Source organism: Conger conger, chromosome 16 (assembly GCF_963514075.1).
Source record: "Conger conger chromosome 16, fConCon1.1, whole genome shotgun sequence".
Taxonomy (NCBI): Eukaryota; Metazoa; Chordata; class Actinopteri; order Anguilliformes; family Congridae; genus Conger; species Conger conger.
This window is the reverse complement of record NC_083775.1, coordinates 31,117,373-31,128,709: the sequence shown is the minus strand read 5'-3', so window position 1 is coordinate 31,128,709 and position 11,337 is coordinate 31,117,373. Positions and strand designations below refer to the sequence as shown.

Sequence of the window (11,337 nt, the reverse complement as noted above, 5' to 3'; positions counted from 1 at the left end):
TAATGTCCTGAGGCTGCTGTGGTCAGGATCCCCTTTCGGGCCACTGGCTGTACTACTGGTGTACCTGGACAAAAGTGGACCTATCCCCAATTTCAACTTTGAGCTATATTACAAAACGCATTGCAAGAGCAGTCTAGTATATGTTTTGTGGTGTGGTGAATCCATGTTCTGTCTCTTAAGGAGCAGTCATGGCCTGTTTGTTGTCCAGAGAGTAAGTGTTTACTCTGAATTGACCTCTATTTGTTTTGACTGGTCCATTTGCTAATCTGTTTGCTTTGACTGGTTCATTTGTTGATATATTTGTTTTGACTGGTTCATTTGTTAATCTGTTTGTTTTGACTGGTTCATTTGTTAATCTATTTGTTTTGACTGGTTCTTTTGTTAATCTATTTGTTTTTTCTGCTTTGAAGAGGACTTTGGTGTTGATGGAGTAAGTGCTGTTACACTGCATTGACCTCTAATTGTTTTGACTGGTCCTAAAATGCAGTAAAGACGGTGTATTGGAAAGGCGCTAAGGATGTTTGGTCATAAATAAAAATGCATAATTTCTGATTCTATACATTCTGAAAGTAGAATGACATGGTTTTGTTTCTTAACCATGTTTACACAGAATTATTTGTGTGTGTGTGTGTGTGTGTGTCAAGTACATTCAGACAAAACTGAGAGAGTAAGAGTAGACATAGTGCAGAAAGTATCTTTTTGTATTGTTCAGTGTGACTTTTCAGGAATGCATTTTTTTGGGCTCTTCAAAACTCTTCTAGCCTCATCTGTGATGTTTGGTCAGGTTTCATTTGGGGTGGGGATGTGGGGGCTTCTGTGTACACAAAGCTGTTTGACCACTAATTTAACGTGTTCAGCTGTAACAACTGAACAAGTCAAGAAAAAATTGTTATTTGAAGAAATCCCCTAAAAGATAGTATACGGAACACAGAATATTTGTTATACCTCAGCAACTTCAGCAAGGATTATTATTGTTATTTAAATGTAAATTTAAATGTAAAGGGGTTGTCAGGACTGAACAGGTAATATGACAAAGCTTTCTTCTATTCAGAGGGTTTCTTTTTCAGAGTATACCCTTTAATATGTGTGCAGTAAAATGTTTTCTCTGTAACTGGTTTTGATATTTTTTGGTGTATAAACATTAAATATAGTGTCTTGACTAAATAGTTTGGCTTGTATTTTTATTTAAAATTAATAAAAAAAATTAAATGGCCACCCAAAAACCACTTACCCACAGTGCCATCTATCCATCCAGATAGTTTGACTGAGATTTGATTTGGAAATTTACATTTGAAAAACTCAGTAACGTTTCTAAATATAATGTCATGTTTATACAAATATATGCAAACTGTATTCGAGCAAAGTCTTGTGCAGGTGGACTAGTATGAAACTGGAGTGCTGGTGATGTGATATTGCAGAAAGCGACCGTTTGTTGTAGTTTCAATATAGCAACTTGTGCACATGCTCTTAACAGCTTTGAAAGTAGCTAATGGTTGGGTTTTTAATATCCCAATTTATGTTGTAGAACAAAACACCCATTAACATCTCAACTATGAATGTGAAATTAAGCTCTGGGGATGTTGGTGAGTATCCATGGCATTATATTTTGAAAGAGAAGTTGCTGTCGAGTTTTTCTAAATGTACATTTCCAGCGCATTGAGTGCCAAAAATAATATGGGCCCCTTGAGTTCTTACTATCTGGAAGAGAGTCAGAAGATACCTACAAAACTTGTCAAATGTCAACAAAGCTATCTGAGATAGTGGGAGATGGTACTCTGGGTAACACACCTTAATTTCATTTTAGGATGAACTGCCCCGAAAGGCAATAACAGTAAGAACCAGGACAAATTGGGTTCAGTCCCAGGAACCCTAATAAAAACAAAAACAATTAATTATATAATGCTATTCTTTATAATTCGATTACAAGAGTGCAACACTGCATTAATGAAGTGAGAACATGAGAAACTTAAGAATGTTGAAAAAAACCCAATAAGCCAAGAGGCTCCTATATTAATGTTGTAGCCCAAAAGACAATAAATAGCCTGGAAATTTGCACAGAGACTTGTTCTTCGACATGACACAAAGAAAACATTAAAACCTAACGATATTTTATGTAACCAAACTGAACAGAATTGGAATGATTCTGGAAGGCTTCTGCTGCACAAGCAAACCAGTATAGTGAATGAATAAATTAACCAGGAGAAATCAAGAGTATCTGAAAACTTTAAGGTGACAATTGCGTCTCAGTGGATGGGATGCAAGTGCGGCTCTAGGTTTGCCAATAACTTCCCTTCTTACATAGCCCAAAATTGTAAAAAAGTTTTATGCTATTTCATGTAACTACAGGCAAACTGAAAGTACTTTCCATAATCTCCCTATGCAGTGTACAAGGAGTATAACTTTTTAAATACAAAAATAAATCCACATGTAAACCATAAACTTTAATTATTGTTTTTTTTTTTTCTTTTTACATAACATAAAAATATTTAAAATTCTCCTGTTCACATAAACTACTTTGAAAATGACCCTGCATCATTCCTACTGTACCAACAAACATAGTCGTATTCACTTTCTGTGGCCAGAATTAAATGCCACTGACAAACATTGGAATCAATTTAAGGTACACAAGCAACAGTGCAGGTATATCTCTATATACATTGATATGTATCTGAATACCTGGAGTGATTATGGGTCAAACCAATTAATCCTAAAAAGTAGGTGGATCCATGGAAACCTTTGACCAACAAAGAGAAGAGAAAACGCAGCGAATCACACCGTCAAGACTGCTCCGCAGTCCAGCAGACAAGAAAACAGTCGAAACAGGTCACAACTGAGGAATACTGAATGCTGAATACATGGTTCAGTTTACAGAGCAAACACATTTTGGCAAGAAGCATCACTGGACATAGACCTCTTCACAAGAGACTAGGCCAGGGCAACTGCAGTCCTGAAGGTACCGGAGGTGCCAAACTGTTACCAACACTTTTTCACCGGGAACGCCAGCGGCTTTTAACGGATAAGGGCTGTGGAGCTGTGGTCATCGGGCCCCGCCGGCCTGGCGGTGGGCTGGAGGGTGCCTGTGCTGAAACACTGAGGAGAGGCCAGGCTGTTCTCCCTGAAGGCCCCAGAGATCAGTAGAGCTGCCCGTTCACCTGCCGAAGGACACCCACCACAAACTCCCGGAGCGTCTGTCCGGGGAAACACGAAGCACACCTTTTCACAATACTGTGGACTGCAGGACGCCAGATGTACAGGTCTTAACATTGTGCTGTGAAATGTATTTACGATGCAGGACATCTTGTGGTCCCCAAGATTAAAAAACATAAACAAACAGGTGGCAAAGACTTTTCCTTCAGTCCCAAACCCAGTATGAAGTGGCTCATCCCAAGTTTTGGGTTTGGTTAAGAAAATTTTGTTGGGTTTTTTTGATAGGGGGTCACAACAATAGTACAGCAGCCATTTTGATTGGTTGAAAAGGTATATGGTTGAGAGTGCCATATAGAAATGGCTTCCTGAACTTTTACAGCTTGTATTTAATTACAAAAAGTAATATGTTACTTTATGTAATAAAATGCAAAAACATTTATCTGTAACATTATATCTTTTTGGGAAAATGAATGCTTGGAAATCTCAAATTTGCTACTCAAACTAATGTGGGGAAAAAAATAATGAATATTTAAAACCAAATTTATGAGCAAATCTAGGGTGCCTAAGATGTTTGCACAGTACTGTATGTCATTGTGTGGAACAGTTATCCTTTACCTGGGGCTTGCAGTGTTCTTCGATCCAGCTGAACACACAGGCCGACAGCTCCTGGAAGCTGGTGACTGAGACGGAGGCGCTGAAGGACTGGAAGAGGCAGTCCATGATGTTCTGGAATATTCCAAACTTCATCTGGTCGGTCACCTGACCGTCACCCTGCTGTGGGTTGTCCTGGTGCACCTTCACAATTTGCTCATAATTCCTGCACGCAAAAACACACATTCAGCACAAACACACAGTCTAGCAACAAAGTATACCCCAGGGACGAACTTATACCAAATCATATTTGAAGCCAGCAAGATTTAATTATGCAAGGAATAATTAATATTTTGGATTCAGAATGTTTCCGTTCCAGCAAGAATCTAGCCATGTTAAGCTTGTGAACATTCTCTGAGGCAGTGTTACATTTTCATGATCTTCAGTGCCATCACTTCCTTTCGTAGTGTGGACACTTCCTCTTCCTGCTTCTTCTTCTCTTTGTGCAGAAACTGGATGTAGTCAATCGCTGAAAAACACAAGTTTTATATTTCCAAAGATGCTCAGAGATCAAAACACCCCAAAACATCCTGCTAGCACACTATGCCCTACCCCTTTAAGAAAGTAACTTTTCCCAATAAGAAAATTTAATAAAAAAATAAAAATAAAAAATAAGTCTTCCTGAGCTTTTCTGTAGAGAAGTGAAATTTGGTTAAGAACGTGCAAAATGCGTACTGACGCATACACGTCATTGTATGTGACCACTATACTTCCATAGTTCAATAGTACAATTTGAACTATTATAGATGTGTTGATAGAAATGCAAATTGTTCACCTATTTTTCATTTTGTCCATTATCTCTGCTGCTAAAAATAGTAAATAAAAAGAAAATGTAATTTATTTATATAGGTAACATTTGCAGTAACACCCCTAGGTAAAGGAACCAGAGGAGTAAAAACTGTATTCAGCTGTAAAGTGAATGGGGCCTGACAATGCAAAATGAGGAAAAAGCACTCACTCTTCTGCAGGACGGTGGCTTTGCTGATCTTTTGTGTGCCCATGGCAAACTCTGACTGCTGTTGGCAAGTGGGCACTATCGACTGCAGATCATCATAGCCTTTCTGCAGGGAAAGAGTTCAACACCAGCACAAACCCGTCACCAATTATCACCATCAGACACATCCAAAACAAATACGTAATTGTTTTTGATTCAAATACATTTCTGAACTTGTTATTTTGCCTGCTGCAATCGAGCCAACCAAGAGGACTGGAGGGTTTGCACTTTTGGAGAGTATTTCATAGGATCCAATACACCAGACAAACTCAGTCAATCGTAGAAAAGTATTTGAATCCAAAACAATTACATTACATTTGACCCAGGTCTGGATCACAGCAGGGTGTCTTTCAGCCAAGGACCGCAAAAACGTCATAACTGTGACATCCCTTTTTAACCTGAGCACATTCGTCAGTACCCATACAAAAGTTAATAATTTTTTTTCCTATTTTTACTGACAAAGGTAAGGTTTGATGTCATGTTCACCCATTCATTCGTTGCCAATTTTTGCCGTTTTGCACAATCTAATGGAACAAAAACAAACGGTAGCCCCCCCTCTGTAGCTCAGCTACAATAAAATGCGTATTTTCATGCATTTCCCATCACAGTGACAAGTGCGATTATTGATCGATTAACGGTGCCAGAATCAGTGTAAGTAGAGCGGAGTGATCAGGAGCTTCCGGCACATTCAGACTTCTCTTTCAAAAAAACCCCAAAAAAAACTTTATTCCACCGAACTGGCAAGTCGGTTGGTCAAAAGTGTTTGTACATTCATGCGATTCTTTAAATCGACTCTCTCCAGCAATTTCCCTTCGCGCTAGACGAGACTTGCGGACCCACCTTGATGGCGTCCCTGCGTTTCTGCTCAGCCTGCGTGTGCGCGTGCCTCCGCCGGTCTTTGTACGTCTCCTTATAGGACGCCTCGTGCCGGTAGTCGCTGTCTTCATCGTCTGCGGGTAGGGAGAACGATGATGGTATCACATGCAGAATACAGATAGGTTAATGGGCCATTACACGTTTTCCCCTTAGGGAAATTAGCTTAGGCTGCACCGCACAATTGACATACAAATGCACGGCACACGAACGCGTTTATGGATAAGTACAATGCACATGATACGTTTAAGCCAAGGATGCACAACAAGGGCCGATACGTTTCAGGATTTTATGCCAACCGCTGGTCTTAATTATTTAATTGACTCAATCATATCTTATCTGACATGTGTATGAGTACCAGCTACAGCTACAGATTGCAAGTGTATCCTAGGGATTTTACTGTGCTCAAGTGCAGGCTTGAACCAGGGTAATTTATAGAACTGTCAGCAAATTAAAAACAAGGCAATTGGTTGGAACAAAAACCAGTGTGCCCCCCCCCCCTTAACAAGTCACATAAGTTTCTGTGTTGATACATAATGGACAATAAAAATAAAATAAAAAGCTGCCTGGCTCCCTGAGAGGGGAGGTCCTTTTCATTTCTTTCCAATCTGGAATTGTGTTGCTCGGGAACAGCCTTTCTTTAAACAGACGGCTAATTGCTATTTACCATCATAGGGGCATGTTACCTTGGTTACCTGGTTAACAGATTACCAAGCACCATAGGAAAAATGTCCACATGACCCCTTATTCTTTGTTTCTCCAGGACTTTTTTATTCCTTTATTATAAGAACATAGAAAATAAATTCACACATAAAATCACACAAAAAAAACAACCAGTTACAGAAAATAGACTGTCATAATTCAAAAACACAGTCCCAGGACATACGCAATCTCCCCAAATCCCCCATAAAGAGGACATTCATAATATACTATTATTATGTAAATTTATTATTATGTTCATTTACTTACGATTGCCATTTTGTGTACCCGTTAAAACAAAGTGTTTTAACCTATACTACAATTGTTTTTTAACCTAGAATACATATTTCTTAAATAATTTTCTAATTTAATATAATTTATTTATGTTCATCACACCTTAAATATTTTTTTCTTTAAATTAATTTATTTTTCTGCACAATGTGTTTAATATGTTTGCTGTGAGTGTTCATACTCGTTGCATGCTGTACTGTATATGTGTGTTTCTGAGAGAGAGAAAGAGAAAGAGAAAGAAATAGAGAAAGTGAAAGAAAGAACGAGAGAAAGAGAGAGAAAGAGAAAGAGAAAGAGAGAGAGAGAGAGAGAGAGAGGTGTAATGTACCCATGTTTGTTTTAATATGTTTGCTGTGAGTGTTCATACTTGTTGCATACTGTACTATATATGTGTCTGTGTTTCTGAGAGAAAGTGAAAGAAAGAACGAGAGAGAGAGAGAGAGAGAGGTGTAATGTACCCGTGTTTGTTTTAATGTTTGCTGTGAGTGTTCATACTTGTTGCATACTGTACTGTATATGTGTCTGTGTTTCTGAGAGAAAGTGAAAGAAAGAATGAGAGAGAGAAAGAGAGAAAGAGAGAAAGAGAGAAAAAGAGAGAGAGAGAGAGAGAGAGAGAGAGAGAGAGAGAGAGAGAGAGAGAGAGAGAGAGAGAGAGAGAGAGGTGTAATGTACCCATGTTTGTTTTAATATGTTTGCTGTGAGTGTTCATACTTGTTGCATACTGTACTGTATATGTGTCTGTGTTTCTGAGAGAAAGTGAAAGAAAGAATGAGAGAGAGAAAGAGAGAAAGAGAGAAAAAGAGAGAGAGAGAGAGAGAGAGGTGTAATGTACCCATGTTTGTTTTAATATGTTTGCTGTGAGTGTTCATACTTGTTGCATACTGTACTGTATATGTGTCTGTGTTTCTGAGAGAAAGTGAAAGAAAGAATGAGAGAGAAAGAGAGAGAGAGAGAGAGAGAGAGAGGTGTAATGTACCCGTGTTTGTTTTAATATGTTTGCTGTGAGTGTTCATACTTGTTGCATACTGTACTGTATATGTGTCTGTGTTTCTGAGAGAAAGTGAAAGAAAGAACGAGAGAGAAAGAGAGAAAGAGAGAGAGAGAGAGAGAGAGAGAGAGGTGTAATGTACCCGTGTTTGTTTTAATATGTTTGCTGTGAGTGTTCATACTTGTTGCATACTGTACTGTATATGTGTCTGTGTTTCTGAGAGAAAGTGAAAGAAAGAACGAGAGAGAGAGAGAGAGAGAGAGAGAGGTGTAATGTACCCGTGTTTGGCACAGAGGAGGCGCTGGTTGATCCGATGCTGTTCGCTCTGGAGACCACAGTCCCTTTTCTCGCATCCTCTGCAAAGAAACCTGCCGGAGGAGACAACACAGCAGCTCACATCCGCAACACAGCAGCTCACATCCGCAACACAGCAGCTCACATCCGCAACACAGCAGCTCACATCCGCACAGACAACGTGTCACAGCATGTGCTCAACACTATGGGATGTCACTTCTCCCAACTTTCACACTTTCATGTCTCTCGGACCATTAGCGTTTAGTTTCAATAACCGTTCTTTCCTGCCATCACTTGCCAAAGACTGCAAAAGCACTTGATGTGTGTGTATGACATACAGTACCAAGGCCTATGCCTATGGTTGAGATATTTAAATAAATCAATTCATTAATTTAAAAAAACAGCATTTCCTCTTTCATCAGTGAAAATAACTTTCCTGACGACAGCTAGGCCTTTTGCCTTTGATATTTTATATTTGAGATGTGGCAAGAAAGAGTAAAAACAGCTGCTTTAAACATAGTCCTAACAAGTAATCCAATAAAAAAACTAGCAAAGTGTAGTCTCACATTCAACCACATTCACCTTCCTGAATTGCCTCACTTCAGATGTTTTAATTCTTTCTACTCTGTTGATGTTCATTGAGGTAAACAAATCATCTGGTGTAAACTGGATTACAAAAATTTTCAAAAGCGAAATACACAAACAGCCTTTTCTGTAAAATGGTCAAACGTATATGCATGTAAATACCATGAAATAAAGACTGATAGTCTGTCATTTTAGCCTCTTAGGTTTCAAATCCAAATGCCTTCAGTCTATAGCAAAAATAACAAATGTCACTGTAACATTCCCATACTGTTGGAGGACACTGTATATAACAAGCCGGATGAATGTTTACTTCAGACACACTTGCAAACATATTTATCTGCCATTTTATCTCAAGTGAAAAATAGACGATTAATGTGTTTATTTTATTCCTATGGTTTATTAAAAAAGGTTTCTGCACTGACATAGGACTCCGGCAGCAACAGAAATTCTACACTACATACAACTGTTCGGATGTCAACAACAACACATTAACAGTATCCCTTAACACTCCAAACCCACGTTTATGAATATTTTTTTCATTAAGTGGCAAAATACTGTGAGAAAAAAGCAGTCTCAGCAGAAGATCACCTGACACATGTGCTAAGGAAGCGAATCGGTTGCTACTTACTGTGCTCAAATCCATTGTCGCTGAAAGCGTTATCTGCCTGCTGAATCATTGACAAAGTTGGTGCAGGACAGAGGAAAATAGTCATAAGAAAATTCAGAGCAGGGCATTTCATTTGTCAACAACCCCACACTGGCTTCTGCACTCAATCCAAATTACAAGGTACCCATTCGCCAGAGCACTCATCGACAGTATGATATCACTGTGGAAAACTGGCCCATTTGGCTGCCAAATGTTACAAAACAGGCCTTTTTCTTTTTGCCATTTTTGGCACTTTATACCTGAATTAGGAAAATAAACTAAGCTACTGTAAATTAGTTTGGTAAATTCTACAAATGACAATGGCACATATTAATTGAGCCATTTTCCCCAAGTCTCAATGATGCTGATCTGGAGATAAAAAGCCATAAATAGAACACAACTATAAATATACAATAGGCGTAGGTTACAGTGCATTGAGCAATTGAGCAATGATCATTTAGTTTCGAGCCTTGAATATACAGAACTAAAATTCTGCCCTCCCATGTGACGTGTATGAAAAAGAACATTTTCAGAGAAACACTGCTATATTGTAAATTACATATGAAGAGGTACAGGGTTCTCTCCTGAATTTACTCGTTGTTAGATAACTGCATAATGGCATTAGCCTAGTAAAAGAAACGTAACACCTTATTAGTTTAATGTTGCGGTGGTTAGCTAGTTTATTCTTATGGAGTTAAGATGGTTTTGCTACTTCATTTTGCGAATTTAGTAACGTTAAGTTGGGGTTTTAGCGGCTTAAAACAATAGTATGGTAATTTTAATTGGTTGAAAAGGCATAAGGTCGAGAGTGCCATAGTCTCTTGGGACTGAAAGTGAAAGGGTTACCTTAACTTCATAACTGTCAACAGATATTATTCTCTCCAATGGAAGCGACCAGGAAAACGGCCTCTCTGTTCCACCGTTTGGTTATAGTTAACGACATCAGTGTAGCTAGAACCAAACTACGTTGATAACACAATTTAATAAGTGTAAAGCATAACCACTACGTTTACTTAAAACTTAGCTAAGTTCAACACAATTCCAACAGTTACTTTGCCTTACTTTGATCCAAAGATCTTCTGGCGACGCATTGGTTTCCGTCATCTTGGGAAAACACACTGGGGCATCACGGGAAGAAAATAGTTGTCTTCTTCTTCTCTGTGTTTACTGCTGAACCAGAAAAGGGTGCTTACCGCCATCTACTGAACCGAATGTGCAATAATCGCACAAAAGAGAAGAAAAAAAGAAGTCGTATTCCTAAATTGATGCGGTCAAACCTCAATCTGGACATAATCTGTCTTTTGTTTTCTTTAAAAACCTTTACAGAGACTTGTACCCCATAATAGGTTCTTTATTGTCCGAGTCGCAGATCTTCTGCCGCATTTAATTAAAGATGTGTTTTGCCCCTCCCAGACGGTGCTATTAATATTGAACTTTCTCCATTCCCAGTGTCCTTTCAGTATTTTTTTCTACAGCCTCATTTCTGGTCACACCCACATGAGATTATTTGACCCAGGTCTGCATGAAATCCTCAGTGTACATAAAAAATAAAAATAAAAAAAACATTCTTTACCAGACAAAACATTTCATATCCTTAAGACTTATTTTGAAACAAAGGGCAGGCGAATTTGCATCATCCTCCAAACATGAAAATATGCTGCTGCAGTGGTTGCGAGACTCCCTGCCTGAGAGGCAGTTGTGTCTTAATACCAGTTTCAATAAATATCAGAGACTTTACTGAGTCTAAATAAGAGACTTTACTTTCCTAAATAATATTTCCTAATATAAGTGAAATATTTATTGATGACTGGAAGTATAATCTATGATTGACAATTTAAAAAAATCTCAAACTGTGCAAATTGTCAATGTATCTATATAGCACCTTTATGCAAAGTGCTGTACAATTGATGCTTCTCATTCACCCATTCATACACACACAGCAACGACAATAGGCTGCCATGCAAGTCATTAGGTGCATTTGGGGCTTAGGTGTCTCAGGGACACTTCGACACACCTAGGGCGGGATCGAACTGGCAACCCTCCAACTGCTTGACAAATGCTCTTACTTCCTGAGCCAAATGATGATGCAAATGAATAAAAACCATGATATTCCTTTTTGCACTTTCACAGTCATCCAGTAACATTGGACTAAAAAAAAGTTGTTGGAAT

General features: G+C 38.5%; 1 protein-coding gene across 2 annotated transcripts; it reads right to left on the bottom strand.

Annotated features, from left to right (window-relative positions):
• Nucleotides 1–2,209: 2,209 nt before the first annotated feature.
• LOC133114608 (max-like protein X) lies at nucleotides 2,210–10,340 on the bottom strand. Of its 2 annotated transcripts, none has more exons than XM_061224135.1 (8): nucleotides 10,231–10,340; nucleotides 9,151–9,190; nucleotides 7,922–8,011; nucleotides 5,633–5,742; nucleotides 4,757–4,859; nucleotides 4,168–4,267; nucleotides 3,763–3,964; nucleotides 2,210–3,188 (listed from the first exon to the last, which is right to left on the bottom strand). In XM_061224135.1, the coding sequence occupies exons 1-8, from the start codon at nucleotides 10,270–10,272 to the stop codon at nucleotides 3,132–3,134; spliced, it is 744 nt and encodes a 247-aa protein (XP_061080119.1). In that variant the 5' UTR covers nucleotides 10,273–10,340; the 3' UTR covers nucleotides 2,210–3,131. The 2 variants fall into 2 exon arrangements, with proteins under 2 accessions (XP_061080119.1, XP_061080120.1); XM_061224136.1 differs by having other exon boundaries at nucleotides 9,151–9,187; nucleotides 10,231–10,301.
• Nucleotides 10,341–11,337: the final 997 nt, after the last annotated feature.

What these genes read in the sequence shown, in the direction of transcription:
- LOC133114608 (XM_061224135.1), bottom strand. Translation starts at nt 10,272, where the DNA reads ATGACGGAAACCAATGCGTCGCCAGAAGATCTTTGGATCAAA. An exon ending in CGACAATGGATTTGAGCACA is followed by an intron (nt 8,012 to 9,150) that starts GTAAGTAGCAAC and finishes CTCCTCCGGCAG; the next exon opens with GTTTCTTTGCAGAGGATGCG. An exon ending in AACGCAGGGACGCCATCAAG is followed by an intron (nt 4,860 to 5,632) that starts GTGGGTCCGCAA and finishes CTTTCCCTGCAG; the next exon opens with AAAGGCTATGATGATCTGCA.